The sequence below is a fragment of the Dromiciops gliroides genome, chromosome 2 (genome assembly GCF_019393635.1).
Source record: "Dromiciops gliroides isolate mDroGli1 chromosome 2, mDroGli1.pri, whole genome shotgun sequence".
Taxonomy (NCBI): domain Eukaryota; kingdom Metazoa; phylum Chordata; class Mammalia; order Microbiotheria; family Microbiotheriidae; genus Dromiciops; species Dromiciops gliroides.
The window spans coordinates 565,698,939-565,722,434 of NC_057862.1; the positions used below are offsets into that span (position 1 = coordinate 565,698,939).

The 23,496-nt window shown below is 34.4% G+C and overlaps 2 protein-coding genes across 4 annotated transcripts in view; one reads left to right on the plus strand and one right to left on the minus strand.

Annotated features, from left to right (window-relative positions):
• Nucleotides 1-23,496, minus strand: part of MACROD2 (mono-ADP ribosylhydrolase 2) — a 2,303,223-nt gene that overhangs the window by 2,006,475 nt on the left and 273,252 nt on the right. The gene's annotated exons all lie outside the window — the stretch shown is intronic.
• On the plus strand, nt 854-13,355 carry FLRT3 (fibronectin leucine rich transmembrane protein 3). The gene is made up of 3 exons (XM_043982730.1): nt 854-1,089; nt 9,248-10,028; nt 11,319-13,355. The coding sequence occupies exon 3, from the start codon at nt 11,372-11,374 to the stop codon at nt 13,319-13,321; it is 1,950 nt and encodes a 649-aa protein (XP_043838665.1). The 5' UTR covers nt 854-1,089; nt 9,248-10,028; nt 11,319-11,371; the 3' UTR covers nt 13,322-13,355.

Below are 23,496 nucleotides of genomic sequence, written 5' to 3' on the forward strand. Positions count from 1 at the left end.
TTTTTAAATGTTATTTTGACATAGTAATTTCAGTGGCAGTTTTCATCACTTTTAGGGCATTTTAAGGCATGTTCATCACCACCATGATGTAAAGAAGACAAAACTATTCGTCTTTCTAGTCTAAAACTTCAAATAATGGTGATTCAATCTAGAATAAGGATATAAGCATGCCCAAATTGTTGGGGGAAAGAATATCCAGGAAACTTGCTTTTATTTGTCAAATTAGAGATAAGTAAGAATATAGCAAATGTCTCAAGGAAGGGGAAATGCTTAACTTAACTTTTGGTCTTTGTCATTTTCCCCTCCTCCAAAATGAATAATCAGTATTTTAACCAAGATTATAAAAAAGAATTTGCATACACACAAAACTCTCTTTTCTTGGTCTATTAAACATATAGATATAGTTGGGATTGCTTGTCTTTATTGTACATAATTGTAATAAAACTATTACTCTTCTTGTCATTAGTCAATAATGAAATTAATCAAATTATGATCAACTTCATTTTCACTTCTGCCCCTTCGTGAACAAAAAGAAAGGGAATTGCAACCTCGTGAATTAAGTCCTAAAATGCTGGCCATCTAGAATAGTGGACATCTGTGATACTACTCCCTTACTCTAGTAAACTTTTAAAATGCTTAGATTTCAAAGGTTTGCTCCCAACCCAAGCAGCCCAGCTCATGAGCACAATTTTGGCAGACTCTGACTTATTTAGACTTCTCTTACCCCCTCTAGTGTTGGCAAATCATATATGTCTGCTTAGCCAGTTACCTCACTGAACAAGAGCTGGGCTAAGTCCTGCCCATCTATGACATCACCCCCTTCTTCAACCACTGCGAGGTGAAGCTTTAACTTCAGACTTGGAGGTGGGCTGTGTGTGCACGAAACTGGAATGCTTTCCCTCTCTCACTCCTGCTCGGTCTAAGAGTGATCTGAAACAGGACAAGCTCGCTGGATACTGCAGCTGCTGTTTGCTTTGTGCGTTCTGGACCTGCTGAGGAAGGGGGTTGATTTTCCAGTTAACAATCAGTGGAATTACAGTTGGAACTGGGCATTGTAAATAGGATCTCCTTTTTTTCCTTCAGGTTCTGGTAAGTGTGTTCCTTATTTCTCTTTTTTATTTCTCCCGGAAAGTTTGATCTTTTACTTCCCCACCATGAAATCCGAATCTAAGCCCTCAGCTATACGGATGAACGATAGGGTTGTAAACCAACAAATAAAAATGGATTTTGCCGTATAACCCATACATGGGAAGTTTCTTAAAAGCCTTACCTATATTTATTTGCAAATGGATTAATTTTATCTTTACACATCTATCCTTTGAAAAGACCACTTTGGAAAATGGCAAGTTAAAAACTTGAATGTTTTGCTTACCCTCGACACTAAAAAATTAAATTCAGGTTTTTCACTGTGCTAGTGAAACAAAATGTTTGACAAACTTGGACTCTGCTGCATGTGTGGTATGATGGCCAATTGTCGTTTTTACAACTGTGAAAGGAAATCAATAAGCCTTCAGCACATAAGCAGGCAGGACATGAAAAGCATACGTCTTGCTCACAGCTACTTCTGTAGACTTATATGCTTTTGTAAAGGATTAACAGCTACACCTAGATTTTAAAGCTTGCATTGCTAGCCTACATTTCTGCTTTGAAGATTTCAGACTTGTGGATCACAACTATTTAATTCAACCCAGAGGAGAGTGAGACTTCCAAACCATATTCCTTCTCTACTATAATGCCAAAATTCATTGCTTGGACAAATGTAGTATGTGACTAGCATGATAATTCATACAAAGTCCACTCAGAGAAACTAACAAAGCTAAGCTTTAGGGCTATGCATCATGCATGCAATAGGACCAGATTAACAAATCTACCCCCACCCCGTGAAAGGGGGGGACCTTAAACCTAAAATCCTTCATTCAATTTCTAAATAGCAATCATTCACCTAACAATTAGACTCTGAAAATATTATATTTAAAAAATCAAAAAAGTACTAGGAGGTGTATAAATAATAATCATAATCAATCATAATCATCTTGTACATTAGGTCTGGAACAAAATGTTGCACTGAGGCAAACAGTGCAACAGGGCCCAAATTTCTACACATCTTTTAGGTCTTTTTTTTAAATGCAGGGGGGAAATCTTTTTTCCTTATGTTTAAAGGAAAGAAAAAATCTAGAGTCTGAAGAAATTTTTTTTGTAATTAAAAAAGGCAGCTATATTTTTGAGGCTTTAAAATAAATTTAACTACTCTTTTGTTTAGGAGCCACCATATGTGTATATATGTGAAATTTAAGACCATATATCTGCATATGTAAAAATTCAAATAGCAGAAACAAAATAATAGCTCCCACAAGAAAACTGACTCATCCTTAGAAGAAGCCTTCATTTGGCAATCTGCTTAAGAAAACCCAGTTCAGCCTGTGTATGAAAAATGAATATTCCTGATGTGGGGCAATATATTTTGTACTTGTCCCAAAGTGGTAGACATATGTCTGTTAGTATATCTTTTAAAATATATTCCCTATTAAAAGCACCATGCATAAAATGTTATTCCATTTTTGTCATGCAAAGAATGCTAAATCAGAGATAGCTTAATATACATAAAATCATAATTTACCGTACTATAAGCCTTTGGATATATGAGATAATAACATATAAAAAAGAAGGAATAGATTTACCCAACTGTGATTGCACGTTTTAATGAATCAAATATAAATTATTTTCTTTTGAAATAGCATTGATTAAGCACATCAAGTCCAACTTATTTTAAGCAGCAGCAAATGGATTAAAATGAGTGAAGGAATGAAAATAATGAACTCATTATTGTTGTGTCAGGTATTGTTATCTATTGGTTACTAATTTGGTTGAACAAGTCACTTCTAGGCTGACCCTTTTTAAAAAATCAATTATAGCCAATTCAAAATGCACTGTTAAAGACTTCCTATCCATTAATATTAGTCAAATATATAATTGGTCAGCATATAAAGTCACATTTATTAGGATAAGTGAAATAATGAAAAGTCCTGTCATAACTGAGAGTGACAACAAAACACTAGGTATTTCTTTTTCAAGTGCTAATTAATGATCCTCAAATTCTATCAAAACTTTTCTAGAGCTAAATGAAGCAGTGTGAAATAAATTTGGTTGAAATCTTGTGCCTGTCAGACTTTGTTAGCAGGCTATTAATTATCTTTATCCCAGTTTCTTCTCTAGACTGTATCACCCAATCAAACAGAAACTCCAATTATGCTCAGCATCTCCTCCTGCCTTAGGACACAGAACTCTAATGGAGGCACACTTTAGTCCCTCAAGATGAAAATTACAATTACTAGTGTTCAAATTTTTAAGTCCACCTTAGAGAAATTCTTTGTACTTTCCTAGGCTATACCTTAGCCTACCTTATTAGAGTATGTTTAACAATTTCAAAGCCTAGAAACATGATTATCAGAGAACTTGCTTTAAATTTAGTTTTTACTTTGTGACATGTCAAATGTCTCTAAAACTTTTTTCTTTCAAATAGATATTACTCAGCATAATAAACTCTATACCTTTATACTAATTCTGGAAAATGCCTTTAATTCTGCTTAAAGTCAATATTTAGGGAAGTCTCCCTTAAAAAAGAAAAAGGTGGGTGGCCTACAAAACAAAGGATGTGATCAATCATAGAGCTGGAGCTAATTGATCATTCTGAATAAATCTTTTAAATTTTCTGAAATTCAAACCAGTTAATTTAGAATGAACTGTCAGTTATTTTTAGAAAACCATGCTAAATGAACTCAATGTGGAAAGTAAGATTCAGTAAATCTTATAAGGCTGAAATTTCTTCCCCATTCCCCCCCCCCTCATTCTTGCCCCCTGAGGCCTTCACTGTTCTTCTCAACAGGAGGCTTTGTTGTAATTAAAGCAGAGAAAAACTGGACAGCAGCAGCAAACATCTGACTTGTGGCTCCTAAAAGCAGGCTTCTTGTAGAGTGTACCACCCCCCAGTGGGCAAAAATTCTACAGTAAACTCACAGCAATATTAATCCTGAAAAATGCATTTTTCTTTACAGAGAACAAACAAAAATATCTTCTAGGTACTTATACCATCATTTCAGGAAATTTCTAGAAGTCAACAAATTTAACCCATTCCACCCCCACCACCCAAAAGAGGTGATTGAATGAAAAATTCAACCTTTTAATAATCAAAGGAGTTTATATTTCAGGATATAGTTTACAATATCAGAATATATATATATATATATATATATATGGTAATTTAAAGCACATTTGGATATATCAATTAAGTTAATAGGATTAAGCCATTTTCTAGAATGTGGATAAAACATTATTTTTTCAATGTGGCCACTGTTAAGTTATTTTGTACAGATAAGAAATTACAAAGCTCTTTTTTAAAGGAATGAAACATTTAAGCAACATAGCTAGAGTCTCAGTTGTTTTGCATATGCATAAATCTCTTTTCTCTACCTCAAAACAAGTGTCAGGAATTTATGAAAGCCCTTTCCAGGTATTGCTCCACTGAAATTGGAGGCAGGGAGAAATTGCTCTCACTTGATAAGACAATGATAGCTTTTGTTCTTTATTCTTTTTACTTTAGATGTGGGCAAGTTACCTTGGCAACTTGGAGAAAAAAAGCTGAGTCCACTTTTAGTTAAACACAATTTTAAAAGTGTGCCACTCTTTTATGAAATTATTAGTTGGTATAGTTTTATTGTTCTATTTAAAATCAATACCATGGTGACACAAGGAAACCAAGGTGTACATTATTTAATTTTGAAACTCTTAAGTGAAAATAAATGTTAGAAACTAAAAAGATATCAAATTTGATTTGTCCAATAAAACAGACTGTATAATTTATTCTAACAGCATATTTGTAGCTTAATATAAAATGTAGATGGAATTAGCATTACACTAATGGAAGTAAGCACTCCTCAAAAACTGTTAAGAAAAAAATATATAGATATGTCACTAAAAAAACTCTCAAACTTATTCAGTTTGACTTTCTCCAAAGGAAATAGCAGCCCCACTTTTGCTGTGATAGCTTTTCTTTCTGGTTAAATCTAATACGCTGTGATGGAAATAATATCCCACTTTCCTTTTTTTTTTTTTTGGTTTTGTTTTGTTTTAAGGATGCTCCATTTAACTTTACAAGCCAAAGTAAATGAAGCAAGATCAGGTTCATCCATCACAAATTTAATGGGGAAAAGAATCAGTGATGTAAAAAGAGAAAATTGCAATATTTTTTAATTGTTATATTCAATTTTACATAAAACAAAGGAAAAGACCTTCTTTGTGTATAAAATAGTCTAGAAACCAGTTTTAAAAGGCACATTTGCTTCTTTGCATCTCAGCAAACCCTTTAGACTTCATGACTCTCAGGAGAAGAGTTAGAGGTCCTTCTGCTTGCCTAGCATTAAACAAAAGAATGGGAACTTTCCTGAAATCTGATGATCGTGGAAAATTTAACTACTAGACAAGGTGCTTAGAAAGCATTTTGCTGTCACCATCAACTAGCCTTATGTTCTCCACTTTTAAGGTTAAACATGTATCTATTTGGTTTTAAATACTATTTGGTGCTGCAATAACTTAGGATACATGTTTTTTTTTTATCATTTTGTTAAGCTTTCTAGTTGCAATTGAAGCCTTAATAAACAAATTACTTTTCTAATCCTCTGCATATGTGCCAGGTTACCTAAGAGCATTTACCAAAACAAAGTGAATTATTGCAAGCCTGTTTTCTTTTACCTTGGACTGCTCTCACAGCAATAATGCAAGTAATTTGGATTAGAAGCTCAATGAGTAAATTTCTTCTTGGCTTTAATTTGGAAAAAAAATCATAGTTCACCATCTTAAGACAATATTTTCCAAAGATAATTAAGAAGAAACCATTAAAAAGTCCCATATTCTTTATATTATATGTGGAATTTGAAAGGAAAATAGGAATAAATAACATTTTAAGTAATCAAAACCAGTGAAGAATAAACCAGAACATTTAAAATAAAAAATAGTAAATAATGGAAATAGGAAGTTAGCACTAACTTCATGTAGGCTATGACCTCATTTCAACAAAAATGCCAATGTTTCAAAATAATAACCCTCCTCTCCCCAAACACAAATATAGAAAACAGTCCAATAAATATAGAGATTTCTTCAGTTACTGATTAATTTACAAATATTAGTTAGCTATTTTAAGTACAATTTCTTAAATTACATTAGTTTTTCTCAAATATCTCACATTATAGATTCATCCTTCATATTTTTTTCTGAAATGCATTTGAAGCCACACACACACACACACACACACACACACACACACACACACACACTGATTTGTTTCCTATATCCAAAAGGATCACTGAATTTTATTAAAAATAATTGAACAGGGAAAGTTTTGTTCCAAAGACACTACAGAGATACATGCATGACAATATAATGATTGACTTTTTGTCCTTGTTATAATTTCAATATTACAATAAAGTTTGGATGACAAAACCATTAAAAAAAAAAAAAGATAAAACATTCCTTTTACAATAGTTCCAGTTATTTTTCCCTAAGTTACTCCTTTAATAACTTAAAAAAAAAGATTGATCCCTTTTTGTTGAAATTTAATAGGCTCTTTCAAAACCATGAATCCATAAAAGGCTCTGAATTTGATGTTGTGAAAACCTGCCCACAGTGTCAATACCAGCAGGGGTCATTTTTCTTTTCATCATGGAGACTCAACCATAATGACTCTATGTCAGTGACTATGTAGAGAGAGCTCAAGAAGAGGGAAGTCTGAGCTTGGCAGCAGGATATCCAGAATCTATGTGGATAGATCACTATAGCCTTTGATATGCAAAAGGTATTGTTTTGAGCTATAGTTTCAAATATAAAAGGGAAGTTCGAGATATCAAACACAATCAAATACTGAATTGAACTGTGTTCAGTTTAAGTAAGAGGGTAGGAATGAGAGGGAAGTTATAAACTTAATCCACATATTTGAAACTGTGTCATTCTTCTCTAAAGAGATCTTTTTTTCTCTCTCTTTGTTTTGATGCAATTTAGGGAGAAGGGAAAGACAGTTTCTAAGAATTTAATGAGCTTTAGTGCTCTCAATTTAATCCCAAATTATTACCAGTATTGTATTAGTGGCAAATGTAGGTTTGCATATCAAATGGGGCCCAGAGGAAGCAGTTTTAAAAGTGAAAAGGCAAAGTAAATACATTGGTCTTTTTCTTTTCCCCACTAAAGAGTTACTGGTTTTCTTTCTCAGTGCTGAAAGTGTTCCAGCCAATACACAGACTGAGCTTGATTCCAACTCAACTCTATTCCTAGTTAGGCAAATAATTAAAGATGCTCTTTTTTATTTTAGGTTATTGATATTGGCAACATCCTGATGCATATTCTGGATAAGCCTGCTTGGGGAGCAGAAATGGGAAGGGGGGGGGGCATCAACATTTTTTTCAGACCAATCTGATTTCATCATCTCAGTTTCACAGTTCTGTTTAGATTACTCTGGAAAATAAGAAATGTTTGACTTGACTAATTTGGCAGGTTCTCATTTGCTGTTTTCCTGATTGTTTTTAATCAGTTTTTAATAATATTTAATAGAAAAATAATTATTTTCTAAGAAGCATAAATTACTTAATTATCTTATTACCCTTAAACATATTCATAGTAGTTTCATACTTATGAAATGTTTACAGAAAATATTTCTAAAAGTAGCTTTGTAATTATGATCTCACTAGGTTGGATTCCCAACTGAATAAGAGGCATATATCTTCAAGAAAATGTAGTACTATAATTCAAAAATTCCTAGGGAAGTTTGAAAGGGACTGCATTCAAACCTCACATTAAGAAATGAATCATTTAAAGTTTCCTTTGTGGGCACTTTGCAATATTCATTAGAGACTGCTTTGTACATCTACTATAAACTGCTATTCTCAGTTCAAGCTGCACAAGTCATAAATTAAGTATACCTGTGATTAAAAAAAAGAAAATCTTTAATTCTATTAATGCAATCAACTTAAGTTTGTTATAAAATTAAATTCAGTGGCATTTAAGAAGAAACTTTTTTTTTTTTGCTTAGAACCATAAACTTAAACTTAGCTCTATTTAACATATTGCTTCTCTATAAGGTTTGAATTCTGGAACAGATGCTCTCCTTGTTGGATGCCATGTAATGACTACAGGGAAAAGTAAATTACTGCTACTCCAGCCCCTTAATTTTAGGGTCAAGCATCTCTGTTTCATAGAGATGCTCTTCCTTGGACAGAACACACCTAAATGAGTGGCATTTCATAAGAGACAGCAAACAAAAGAATAACTTGTCTTATTAGCATGTGGTCCAAATAATGCCAGCACTAAAATTATTAGTCTCATCAGTCAGACTTTAATCCTTTTCTTTGGAAACTAAAAAAGGTCATTTATTTTAATGAATAGATTTTTTAAAATGGGAAAATGCACCATCATGTTTTAATGAAATCTGTTATCTATCATTACAGTGTGTTAGATTTAATAAAAGAACTTTTAGCCCCAAAAAGAAATTTTTAAAACTACTGGAAGTCTACTGACAAATCATTGAAATATTCATCTGAGACAATAATTAAGTCCTTGACTTCCATATTTCCTTTTGGCCAAGACCTACCTAGAGTTTCCAGACTGCCAATTAAGCCTCACAAACACCTCTAATGAGGTAGGGACTTGGAATTCACATTATGTAGGTGGGGAAATTAAAGCAAAAAGACAATATTAGATTTACCTCTGAGCAAATCAGGAGAAGAATTCTAAAGGAAACACTTTCCAACTATATATGTTGTAGTTAAATTATGATGGAAAATATGAATGGTTTACAAAACACCTAAGAATTTAGTTATGGTATTTAGTTTCTATTTTTCCATTATACATTTGGTTGTTTATTCAATATCTACTTTTAAAGTTATGATAGTGGCAGGCTAAATATGAGGTGAGGCTGTGCTTGAATAGTAAAGAAAGAGTGGTTCATGTTTACCAAAATAAAATTTACTTATAGAATATTGATTGAACATAACTTCAGTTACTATTATTTTAGAGAAGTAGAAGAGTAACATAAAAAGAAGAAAATGACAAATCTCTTTATTTCAGATGTTTTCTACCAGATTAATTAATTCAAGAGATCTGTTAGTTACATAAATAACAGAAGTATCTTAACCCCTAAAAATTTCTTTCATTATGTCAGTGCACAATGTTATCGATGTGGTTCACTAAGCCTTGTTTATTTTCACAGGTTAATTAACTGACCCCGCATTTTTAGAAGAGATATTTGGAGGAAATATAGCCTGCTCCATTTTTTTATTTCTCCAGAAGAACCTCTGAATTCTATTTTCTTTCACATTTCAAAAACAAACAAACAAAAAACCAAACACCTATTCTTGTATAACAAGAAGAAATACTCCATTAGAAATTCTGAAAAAGTACAAAGAAGCAAAAACTGGAAATAGCTATTTCACTGCAGGTATGCATACCTCAGGATATAGCTACTCGACAAAGTTTATACTTGGATAATTTTATACAGGAAGAGAGTTTGGGGGGCAACTGCCTGAAAAATCTATTATTATATAGGCCTTAACATCATGAATGGTTTTCTTCATGTGGATCTGAAGTTACTATCTCTGACGCTACACAGAAGAGGATATAAGAATTTCAAAGAGGCCAACTTCCATTAAGGGCATTAAACTGCACAAAAGAAACTCTTGACACAGAGACTCTATTTGAGGGGAAAAAAACATATAGGAAGCCATGTGTTACACATAGTAACAGGAAGCTGAATTGTTTCCATCCTACAATCTAATGCACTTGTCTACCATGATGAACCACTGCTGGAATGTTCACTGAGAACAGTGAGCCTTGTCAGGAGGTATATGCTGCAGAGGACCCTTGAAAAAAACAGTCGAGTAGCAACTTCATGGACTGAACAAGAGCTGAAGACTCACAGGCCCTCTCCAAGAAAGCAATTTATGCCTACTGGATTCCTGTCAGCAAAGATTCTACTTACATCTCTAAATAAGGTAAGATAGATGTTAATGTGTTTTATTGTCATTCATGAAAGGATAAAGAGAAATTCTTACTTACACCCACCTTGCATGTGAAATTATGGTCCACAGATACCACTACAAATATCTATTCTCTAACCACATTGGAAGTTAAATAATGTTTGGGGATTTAAAATGTTTTTGTTGTGTAACAGAGATCCTTAATGCCAATAGCCATAGTACCAAAATACCAATTCGGTTTTGACAATTCCAGCAGGAGGACAAACCTGAGTATATTTTTAATAAACCTTTTTAAAATGTGGCTCATAGAACATGCTCCACTCAAAAACAAGGGTATGACTAAGGGAGAAAGAAGTTTGAAAATGAAATTATTCATAGAACTTAGAGTTGGAAGGGACCTTAGAGATGATCTTACCCAACCTGTCATTTTACAATTTTGACACCCATAGAAGGAAATTGGCTTGCCCAAGGTCTCATACATAATAAAGGATAGAGCCAGGATCTGAACACAGGTCTTCTAAACCTAGGCCAATATTTTGCTGTTGTTGTTATTTTCACCATGTTGATGCTCCTGAAATGGAATTTTGTATCCAGTTATCTGGAAAAGTACTAGCAACATAAACCTTTCCCAAATGATATGTGATGTTTATGTTTTTCTCTAAAAATTGTCTTTAAAAAGTCATCTTAACAATGACAACAAGAGAAATAGGTGATTATCCTTAATAGGTTCCAGTCTACCCCAAAAGATAATTTTATTTAAGAATTATTTTTGTTAGGATGGAAATTTACTATATTTCTGCTTATATTTTGATCAACTTTAATTACTGAAGAGTGATTAACCTTCTCAAATCAGTCATTGAGAATAAGTAAAGTAACTTATTCAAGAACAAAAAGTTGTGCCATTTTAAGTAATAAGTCTCAGACTCGAAAGAAAGAAATTCAGACATTGTTGTACCCTTGACTGAGGACCCTAAATGAATCAAATCAATAATAAAAAAGTACTTGGACAATTTATCAATACATTAATGTTATCATTATTTTGACATAAAAAGGAATTTAATCATTAGCAATAGTTAGCTTATGTACCAAAAGCATTTACCTAAGGTAGCATCTTATAACTGTATTCATTGAACATATAGTATAAATTATTAAAAAGTAAAGATGATACTAAATAACAAGTATTAAATAATCTATGTTTAATAAAGAATGAAAAGCCCAAGTTTTTCTTCCCATACTTGTTTTTAATATTATCATTATGATTTTTAATTCTGATTTAATTACTATTCTTTTTTTCCATTTTTATAGGGCATTGAAATCAAGAGGAAAAAATTTCTCTGAAGACCTTAACACTGCTGACCATGATCAATCCAACCTGGAGCATCTTCCTAATTTGGACTAAAATAGGGCTATTTCTTAAGATGGCACCCCAATCAGTCATGGCCAAATCCTGTCCTTCTGTGTGTCGTTGTGATGCAGGATTCATTTATTGTAATGATCGTGAGCTGACATCCATTCCTACAGGAATCCCAGAGGATGCTACAACCCTCTACCTTCAGAACAATCAAATAAATAATGCAGGGATTCCTTCAGAGCTAAAAAACTTGCTAAAAGTAGAAAGAATATACTTATACCACAACAGTTTGGATGAGTTTCCAACTAACCTCCCAAAGTATGTTAAAGAATTACATTTACAGGAAAACAATATAAGGACCATTACTTATGATTCACTGTCAAAAATTCCTTATCTAGAAGAACTACATTTGGATGATAACTCTGTTTCAGCTGTTAGCATCGAAGATGGAGCATTCCGGGATAACAACTATCTCAGACTGCTTTTTCTATCCCGGAATCACCTTAGTACCATTCCCTGGGGCTTACCTAGGACTATAGAAGAACTACGCTTGGATGATAATCGGATATCTACAATTTCATCACCATCTCTTCAAGATCTTACTAGCTTAAAACGTCTGGTTTTAGATGGAAACCTCTTAAATAACCATGGATTAGGAGACAAAGTCTTCATGAATCTCGTCAATTTAACAGAATTGTCATTGGTTCGAAATTCCCTTACTGCTGCGCCAGTAAATTTGCCAGGAACAAACCTGAGAAAACTTTATCTTCAAGAAAACCACATCAACCGGGTGCCCCCAAATGCTTTTTCTTATCTAAGGCAATTGTACCGATTAGATATGTCCAATAATAACCTAAGTAACTTACCTCAGGGCATCTTTGACGATCTGGATAACATAACTCAGTTGTTTCTTCGCAACAACCCATGGTACTGTGGTTGCAAAATGAAATGGGTACGGGACTGGTTACAGTCATTACCTGTGAAAGTTAATGTCCGTGGTCTTATGTGCCAAGCCCCAGAAAAAGTTCGTGGAATGGCTATCAAGGACCTCAACACAGAACTATTTGATTGTAAAGACAGTGGGATTGTAAGCACCATTCAGATAACTACTGCAATACCCAACACACTATATCCTGCCCAAGGACAGAGGCCAGTTTCAGTGACCAAACAACCTGATGTAAAGAATCCCAAACTCAGTAAGGACTACCGCACCACAGTAAGTCCCGTGAGGAAAATTATTACAATTACTGTGAAATCTGTCAGCACCGAGACCATCCGTATTTCTTGGAAACTTGCACTACCCATGACAGCTTTAAGACTCAGTTGGCTCAAACTGGGTCACAGTCCTGCATTCGGATCTATAACTGAAACAATAGTCACAGGAGATAGAAATGAATACTTAGTCACAGCCCTCGAGCCAGATTCACCATATCGAGTATGCATGGTTCCCATGGAAACCAGTAATCTCTATCTCTCTGATGAAACCCCAGTTTGTATAGAAACTGAAACTGCACCCCTAAAAATGTACAATCCCACAACAACCCTCAACCGAGAACAAGAGAAAGAACCTTACAAAAATCCCAATCTACCTTTGGCTGCCATCATTGGGGGTGCTGTGGCACTAGTGGCCATTGCGCTGCTGGCTTTAGTGTGCTGGTATGTTCATAGAAATGGATCTCTGTTTTCAAGGAACTGTGCTTATAGCAAAGGGAGGAGGAGAAAAGATGACTATGCTGAAGCTGGAACTAAGAAGGACAACTCCATCCTGGAAATCAGGGAGACTTCTTTTCAGATGTTACCAATAAACAATGAACCAATATCTAAGGAGGAGTTTGTAATACACACCATATTTCCACCTAATGGAATAAATCTGTATAAAAGTAACCACAGTGAAAGCAGTAGTAACAGAAGCTACAGAGACAGTGGTATTCCAGATTCTGATCATTCCCATTCATGATACTAAGACACTCAACAGACTTTATTTTGGGTTTTTTTAAACCCAAGGGAGGTGACTGTGGGTACCTGTTCTACTGCAAAACACTGGATTAAAGACTGAAAAAAGCAATGTACTGTACATTTGCCATATAATTTATATTTAAGAACTTTTTATTAAAAGTTTCAAATTTCAGGTTACTGCTACGATTAATGTAGTGGAGATACCTGACCACAATTCTATATTTTAGTATTTTTTAGTAATTTGTACTGTATTTTCCTTGCAAATATTGAAGTTACAAACCATTTACTTTTGTGTTCTACTGAGTAAGATGACTTGTTGACTGTGAAAGTGAATTTTCTTGCTGTGTTGAACAATCAGGACTTTGCATTCACTTGAGATTCTTGTAGTATAAGCACAGGCCATTTTCCACTTTGGTATTAATAAAATGTAAAAACTGGCTGATTGAGAAAAAATATAATTGCAAAAATCCACAAAACAATGTGCAGGCTATCAAATATGTACACCCCAATGAAACTCAATAAACAAAAGTTTGTGAAGTAATGGGCAATATCAACTTTATGAATATCACCATTTTATCTCTAAGCAAATTAGAAATCACTTTTTAAAAAAAGAAAAAAAGTATTCCTTCTGTACATGAATGAAATTGATTGCATGAAAGCAAGAATTTGAGGCCTATTAACTAAATGCAATACTTAAGAAGGCTTCAATAATAACACCACATAACCAAAAATGCAACTGGGCTTCCAAGTATAAGAAAATATATGTAGGAAATTCAGAAGACCTATCTTGCACAGAATAATCACTAATACCAGAACTACAGTTTGGTTTTATATACACTACCATTCTGTTTTTGCAAAAGTGAATTCTAAATAAATAATTTATAATTCTCTATAAGCTTTTATTCTGAAACGGACACCAATGCTGATATCCTAGCCTAATAAACAATAAGAGGTAGTTATAATAAACATTTTCCCATGACAATGCAGAGTGAGTAGTACTTAACTAAGTGTGAATTTTTAAAATGAATATTAGGTCTCAAATTTAGTTCTGGTATCTGAAATATTTTCACACTGTACATAAATATGCTCAATTTGTTTTCACTATTACCAAGAATACTGCCCATTACTATCACAGTTTTCCAGAAATTACATGATAAACCTGTAATGTAACATTTCTTTCTAGCTTCCTTCTGAATTGTGAGCTATTTCTTGTTTAAAAACCAAGCCACCCTTTTGTTGCCATGATTGTTATTTTTTTGTTTTTGTTTTTGATTTTCAACTAAAAACCAAAGTGCATTGTACGCCCTTTGGCCAGTCTTGTATGTGCCTTGATCCAACGCTACATGTATTCAGCTTTTAAAACTCGACAAATTTTTCATACGCCCTTAAATATGAAAAATATTGGTCTTATTGCTGAATAAAATTTAAAAAATAAGGACAGAACAATTGTATTTGCTTTTTCCAAATTATATCATTGAATTTAGGTAAAATAGCAAACCACCTAGGAACTCGATTTCCTAAAGCATCCCATGCATAATTATAGGCATACAGAGATTTAAAAAAAAACAAAAAACCCTGCATCTTGAATTTTTGCTCCATTTTATCCAGAAGTGCTCAAAATACTAAATACATGAATTTGTGTTACTAACATATCTTTCAGGTCTTTAAAATTATCATATTAGATGGAAAAGGATCTCCCAGAGAGCACATGAACCAGACAGTGGTCCTAAAATGAACATTAAAGTAACATAGTATTTACCTCTTGTCTACCCTGCCTACATTATACTGTCATTTTCAATAAGTGAATATTTGAAAGTTAAAGAATAACTTTCACCCCCTAAAATTCAAGCACGTATACCTATCAATTCAGTAGATCCTGCAACTTATACCATTCTGTTGGTAAAGAATATATAGTTGCACTAACACTAGATCAGAAAATTAAAACTCAGAAATCTCACATTGTCCACTTCCAGAAAAGTTCATGGCCATTTAAATGATTTATTTTTAGGTGATTTTAGATTTTAGATGATTCCTACATTTCCTGTTGTAGAGGATAGTTATTTCAATAATTTGTTTGATACTGACACAAATTGTAATTATTAAATATGGAAACAGGTTACTGGGAGACATATTGGAATCTTTTTTAACAGGAACAATTTTGAGATGATCATTCCATCAAAATAGTTCATATATAGTTCTATAAGAAGTCAAGAAAAGGACCAGATTTCTTTAAGCCCCTTGAAACTTATGAACTTATCTTTTCCTATAAAAAAAGTATATAGCACAAGAGGAAGTTCAGAACAAACCTTTCAAGGGGATAGAAAATTTGGGATTGTGTGCTAACATTGCCTTCTATCCAAGTGTTGATTTATATTATAGGATTGACCATATCTTTATCTGGGATGAGATAAGAATATTTCTTTATCAAAAGTGTGAAGACAACTAGCAGTTATGAAGAAAGTTGGGATGATCATATCCTATTTTTCTAAAGTTATTGGGATATTATTAGTCTCTACTAGAAAAATAAATGTCTATATCCCTGGTAAATTTTCAAGGTACAAGTCTTTGCCAAAAAGGGCACTAGACAAATTGCATACCTAATTACCAAACTCAAGATCTAAAATTGCTGTTGACAAAAATAGGTCTCCAAATTTGGCACTAATGTAGGAAAGATAGTAAAGAGCAGTCTAAACTTGAAAATTTATGACCTATACATTTAACAAGAATGCATCTGGGAAGATGAAACAAAAGGAAGGGGGGGTGGCAATCACTCCCTTGTTGAATGTTCAACAAAGTCAAGAAAAATTGGTTTTTTGGAAGCACCCATTTGAAACTGCATTAAATCACTGTATTTCAATTTCCCTCTGCTATTTAGAACAACAACAATGCTCTATCTTTCAGACATGGCTGTTTTTAAAGTATTCCCCTGTGCTATAGGAACTAAAACATTCTGCTTTACTATCCTTTTGGTTTCTGACTAAAGCATATTTTGTATCTATACGCCAACATGACAGCTTTCATGAAGGCAAGAGCTTAAAAACATTCTAAAGGGATGCACATGCCATGCTCTAAAGCACTTGAAACTGCAGACATTACAAGAGCCAAACCACTACTGAATTTACTTCAATAGCAGCTCATTTACCTGCTGCTAAAAATTGTATCAACCATTCTCCCCCTCTTATTCAGGGTTCCTGCTTAAATAATGGGAGTAGATACTCTTACTTCAGAGTAGTCTCTGAATTGTAATTGTTGAGGGGAGGGGAGTATGGGGAGAAGAGAGGAGGAAGGTTTTTTTTTCTATTGACTAATTGAATACATGTTGTTTTGTGTTTATTCAAGCATTGAGAATTTCCAAGTACTACCTAGCTAGTCCAACTGAGTAAGCATTTTAATTTCATAGGGTATATCATTCCCATCTACCTAGAATCATAGATATTCATGGTTGTTAGAGACCTCCAACACTATCTGAGTAAGAATTTCCTTAAAACATCATTCAAAATGGTCATCTACTGCTTAAAGACTTCCCAATGGAGCCCATTTTAATTTTGGATAGCTCTGTTAGGAAATGTCTCCTTTTATTGAGCCTGAGGGAAAAAATATGTATAATGGGGTGACAGATTTAGAATCAGATAGCTAATCTTGGTTCATATCCTGACTTTTCTAGGGTCACTGTGTGATCTATGATGAATCACAACCTCTCTGGACCTCAGTTTTCTCAATTACAAAATCAGGATGTGGACTAGATGACCCTCTGAGGGGCTTTCCAGCTTTAAGTCTTTGATCCCTTGACAGGATGACTTAACGTCCTCTATCTAGTTTATTTTGGCTTCTCTTTGTTTGGGGTGGTTTTGGAGGCAATTGGGGTTAAATGACTTGCCGAGGGTTACATAACTAGAGACCAGATTTGAACTCAGATTTTCCTGACTCCATGGCCAGTGCTCTCTATCCACTGCACCACCTAGCTGCCTGCCTTCCACATATATAGTTCAAAATCAATGATGCTATAACCTACCTCTCAGCAAAGTCCCCTTACTATTCCTTCATCAATAAATTAGTATATACTGAATGGCTATAGTATACATGATATTGTAGTTATGTAGAAATCACAAAAGAACTGTGACAGATAACCCCTGCATCTCCCAGGATCCTTAGCTCTGTACACAGGAGGTAGGTACTTAATTTTTTTTCCTATGGTGTTGCTATTGTCATAGAGATGATACATATCCATAGTAATTTTTTTTTGTTTTTTAGTTTTTAGTAAGGCAATTCGGGTTAAGTAACTTGCCCAGGGTCACACAGCTAGTTAAGTGTCTGAGGCCGGATTTGAACTCAGGTACTCCTGAATCCAGGGCCGGTGCTCTATCTACTGCGCCATCTAGCTGCCCCCATATCCATAGTAATTTAACCAGCAATAAAAAGCAATGTACAAATAGTAAATACAAAAAGACAAGGCTTCCCTAAAGGATCTAAGAGCAGAATGAGCTGCCTTTCCCTCATGAAGAACTCCAGGCAAAGGCTGGGCAGTCACTCATAGAATGGGTTGTAATGGATATTCTAATTCTTGAACAGGTTTAGCTAAATGACTTCTGAAGTTCCTTCCAAACCCAAGATTTTATGATTAGTGTGTCTGGAAAGGTTCAGCTGGTCTGGTAGGTGCCTTGTACATTTCACTCAGGGGCAGCTCTAATTGTTAGGAAGGTGTTTTTTTTTTCCTTACGCAAAGTCTAAATCTGCTTTATTACTTCCACCCATCACTCTAAAAGTTCTGTTCTCTGGGGCCAAATCTCAGTCTGTGCTGTTATCACTTTCCAAGGTCATATATATATGTGTGTGTGTATGTGTGTGTGTGTGTATACATATACATATATATATATATACATACATACATACATATATGAAATCAGGTTAAATATATGAGGAACCTTAAAGAGAAAAATAAGAAGATAACAAGTAAAATGAAATATTATAATATTATTTGCAAAGCATTTTGCATGCCTTAAAGCAATACAAAAATGCTCCCTCTTATAAGAGAAATGAGAATCCTAAGAGGCACAGAAATGGACAGGAATGAGCCCTCACTTGATTTACCTTGGTATTGAAAGGGATTAAAGTATAATTTTAAAAGCATACAGTCAGTGCCAGGATCCCACCCCCCCAACACATTTCTAAATAAATAGTAATACAAATTCAAGAAAATATGCCAGTTCCCTACTGAAGTTGTCTACACTTTTGTCTTCCTGCTAGCAAGCTTCTCCCAAATAATCACTGGTTGTCTTGGGTCTTGCAAGAGATTCTTTATAACAACAGTCACTCCCTGAACACCACCTTGAGAGGCACAGATTCATCCCATCTGTGATGTTCAATAGATTTGAACTCAGCATTTTAGAAATAAAACATTTAGCTGTAAAATGTTAGTGTCTGAATTCACTACAGCACACTTTTATAGCCCTGCTGTGTCTTGTGAGAACCACAGCATAATGGCCTTGAAATGCTGTCTTTTTGAAGTATATGTCCAAGTTCTGGTGGAGAATTTAAAACATAGAACCTATGAGAGCACTACTATGTATTGTATATAGAGAAAGAAATCCTAAGGTTGCTAACCAAATAAGTGCCCAACACAGCTGTCAAATGATTTCTTTGAAGTGAGCTGACAGGGATATACAGAACAATTGGCATTTATTATAGATTTGTATCTCCTAGCTGGATTTAGAATGAGAAATCACAGAAACACAAAATCTAGAGGAGTCATATTAAAGAGATTGCATGCTGACCTTTCTTAAAATGATGCCCTCAATTTAAAAGAAAAATGGGGGTGGTTACTGTTTACTTATTGATAGTTTTGAACTTCTGTACAAAAGCTTTCATGGAATGTGAATACAAACTATGGAATCTAATTATTTAAATAAAGCTACCAGTGTTGTTTGTTGTTTAATAACTATTCCAAGGATAGGAAACAAAATCTATTAGTGCAACCTATTCGGTGGTACTTTAAATTTAATGTATGTTAGTGACAGGTTGGAAACATTTTTAAGGTAATAAATGAAATGAGTCTTGTATTAAGGTCAAACTTTGAAACTTAAAGTTTCATAATCACCCAAACAAACCCAGGTGAAAAGAAGCATAGGAGATTTCTCTCTATGTACATCATTAGTTCAATAAACATATATTAAGGAACTACCATGTTCAAGGTACAGGAAATACAAAAACAAAAATAAAGTAGCCCCTGCCTTCATGGAGACTATTCTATTGAGGATATTCTATTGAAGATACAAGTAGAGCAGCAAAGACCCCTAAAGGAAAGATGTGAGGCAGCTTCTGCTACGTGAGTCAAACCATCACCACCACCTCCATTGAGACCTGAATTGACCCTCAGGACCCTGAACCCCAGAGATTAAGGAATAGAAGTGCCCCTTCACCACCTATGTCAGTTCTGCTTCCAGTTGAGGCCCCAGAGACATCATCCAAGGAAACAACACCTGTGGAGAAGGGGCCAGCCATTACCACCAACTGCCAGCTAAAGCAGCAAGCCAGGATTCAGAAACTAAGAGTCTTGGGACTAATGATGGCATCATGACCATTGGTACTATTTCCCCTCTGAGTCCTGTAGCCATCATTGAATGAAGAAATCATTGTGGTGAAGGGGTCCTTTTTCCTCACCCTCACTAATACCAGATGCATACCAACTGCTACTGAGAGGCCCATAAGCCTACAACAACTAATACCACTGATCTTGCTTCCAAGCCAGTACACATAGCCATCATCCTGGAAAGCAACCCCAGTGGAAATGTGGCCTGGCAATTTATTCTGTGGGTACTGTAGCCACAGATACTAAAGACCCAGAAAACAAACTTCTTGATAACAAAGTTCTCGACATTGCCAAATGGTTCATCATAAGTAATAATATAATTTAACCAGTCAAAATTATATTCAAGAAGTTTTACCATCTACTTTGTTGATATATCTTAAGAACCATAGGACCCTTCCATGTGATAGGCAAAAGATATCTCCTGTACATGCTATCTCTTTCATGAGAATGTGATCTCCTTGAGAATAGGGGATGTCTTTGTTCTCTATTTGTATCCCCAGGGCTTGGCACATAATAAGATCTTAATAAACATTTTTCATTCATTCATTATTCTCATTTTAAAGATGAAAACATTAACATTCTGAGAATTTAGGTGAATAACACATGATCTAAGGAAACTAACACAGCTACTAAGGAAAGATTTGAATCTAGGATTATGGGCTTTAAGTCAAGCATTCTATTTGTTACAACACAAAGCAAATATAACACAATACTTTATGACAAACTGAGAGTATGCTTTACTATCTTTCCATCAAAGACCAGCATTGATTGTATTACCATAGTAGTCTTAGGGGAAATTAGTCTGATAAGAGCAAATATAAAAGGTCTTTAATAATCTACTTCAGTGGTGTGAAAATGGTTTTAAAAATCCCTCATGGCATTATCCTCAATAATAATGGAAACTTTATTTAAATTAAAACATTTATTCTGACCATTATTTACTAATCCAAAATCACAAAACTGCCAAAAATATACCTCATATGAATAAAAAACATTGGAAACTCTATCAGCTCATACTTGTGGGAATCTTTTTTTTTTTATTGAGAAGGGCAGATCTTAACAACTAGAAACATGTCCTGGGAAGCTGTAGCCTTTTGCTAAAGTGCAACAGCTGATTGTGTAACCTGGAACATGGCCCTGGAGTTGTGTGAATCTAAATTAACATATTGTATCTCTATTCTCATAAACCATGTAGCTTTCAGACCTTATCTCTATTTTGTAACTTGTCTTAACAGGACATTTTTATTTCCAGATTAATCAGGTACTCAACCATTTGAAGATATAAAAATATTGTTAGCATATTTATGTAAGGGAAACAAGTAAAGAGATAGTCTTTTAAAATAATCACTGGAATCTAAAGTATTATCCAAGGGTCAGCCTAAAATAAAAAAAGTTGAAATTAGGGGGGTTAGTTTTATTCAACTACAGTAATAATATTACCCAGAGTATACAGACCAATTCACAAACACATTAATCCTTCCCCACCTCCCCGGACAAATTTCACACATTCTTTCCCAATTCTATAGATTTCCTTAGAGTTGTAGATAGAAAGATAGCAGCAGGAGCCATTAAAACTAATTAACACTTCACCTCTTTTGTAGGCTTTGCACTAAGATCTCTTTGGGGTCAAAGAAAAGCCTAGTTCAAATAAAATCACTAATAAAATGGTCTGAAAGGATATTTCCAAATTTCAGAGTAAAGGCAAATTCATGTCACTACTAATGCAAGGAGCAGGTTAATGCTGCTTTGTTCTCAGGGGGAAAAAAACTATATATAATTGAGTGTAAAGAAACATTTTAAGAAGGAACTTGGACAAATTTCATAATGTAGAAAAATTCTATTTAGTCAACCACTTCAGCCCCACCCATTCTATTTTGTTCCAGACATGGGGTACTGACATTTTCTAGGGCAAGATATTCTTTAGCTTCTCCCAGGACTCCTTCCTGTCTTTTGATTCATAAATTTATTTAGATATATATTTTTACCTAACTTAGGCCTCCATTCCATACAATGTTAGTGTAGTAAACCCTCAAACTAGAATGATAGTCATTTACATAGTATGTTGAAGAGAGAGCAGCAGCCTTTTCCAAAAGCTATCATAGCTTTAACTTTCCACTCAAGCATTTTTAAAGGCTAATATTTCAAGACTAGAAGATGTATAAACCATGCCTGTTATGTCATTTTAACTGAAAAGTCCCCCAAATGAAGAAAATCAGTTTGGGCTACCAAGCTTAGGCCTTTCCACTAATACATAATTAATCAATAGGACATAACAGATTACAGGGTAGCACTGATTAATGTGGGTTTTAAGTACACAACCACTGGGGGAAGCCAAGCACTACCACATAGGAAGTATATCAATTAGGCACCCCTGAGTAAAAGGTAAGTTTATAAAAGGTGTTAGAAAATGGAGACATGAAGGACAAAGGGAAGGGAAGCAATTTTTATTTAAGTACATATTTCTTTCTTTATGATGAACATAACAACTGGAGATGTCATACATGAAAATGAAAACATTTTATTCCAAATATAGCTTCACATGTGCACTCAGTATTGTGTGTTGGCCTTTTGGAATACTACAATCCATAGAAACATGTAATTCTTCATTTTCTCTGACCAAACAGCATGAATTTGAGCAACATGAATTTGCCAGAAAAAGTAAAAAAAGAATTAGCCTGCTACCTTCAACTTCTACAATGAATAGACCTAGAAATGCCATCCTGGTAGAAACTCTAATATAAACTACTATTCTAGGAAAACCCTGAGCATAGACACTAGAGAAACTACCAATGCTGGACCAATTAATGAAGAGGGCATATAAGCTCATTACAACTCGGAACAAAGGTTTAAAAATTGTTCAGTGTAATTAATCTCTGCATTAATTATGATGTGTACTGGGCAATATACTAAAATGTAGAACATTGAATGGATTTATTGCTGGGACTCTCTAAACAGAAGACTACCAGCCAGATGGAAAACTTAGGTATTCAAATTAAGATCCATTAGGAAACTTGATCAAAGTATCAGTAAGGTAGAGTGAAATAAGCATTTAGAATTGGAGTCAGAAAATGTAAGTTCAAGTATTAAGTCTGTGACTTGTAGTTATGTTACCTGAAGAATCACTTAACTCTTCTGGATCTCAGTTCCCTCATTTGTAAAAGGTCATTAAGGTTCCTTACAACTTTAAATTCAATAATCCCGTGGGCAGCTAGGTGGTACAGGGGATAAAAGCACCAACCCTGGATTCAGGAGAACTTGAGTTCAAATCTGGCCTCAGACACTTGACACCTCCTAGCTGTATGACCCTGAGCAAGTCACTTAACCCTCATTACCACACCTCCCCCCCCAAAAAAAAGAAGAAAATCAAAAGCTTCAAGGGCAGCTAGGTGGCACAGTGGATAAAGCACCAGCCCTGGATTCAGGAGCACCTGAGATCAATCCCAGCCTTAGACACTTGACACTTACTAGCTTTGTGACCTGGGCAAGTCACTTAACCTTCATTGCTATAAATGAATGAATGAATGAATGAGTGAATGAATGAATGGATAGATGGATAGATAGATGATAGATAGATGATAGACAAATGAATG

What these genes read in the sequence shown, in the direction of transcription:
- FLRT3 (XM_043982730.1), top strand. Translation starts at nt 11,372, where the DNA reads ATGATCAATCCAACCTGGAGCATCTTCCTAATTTGGACTAAAATAGGG.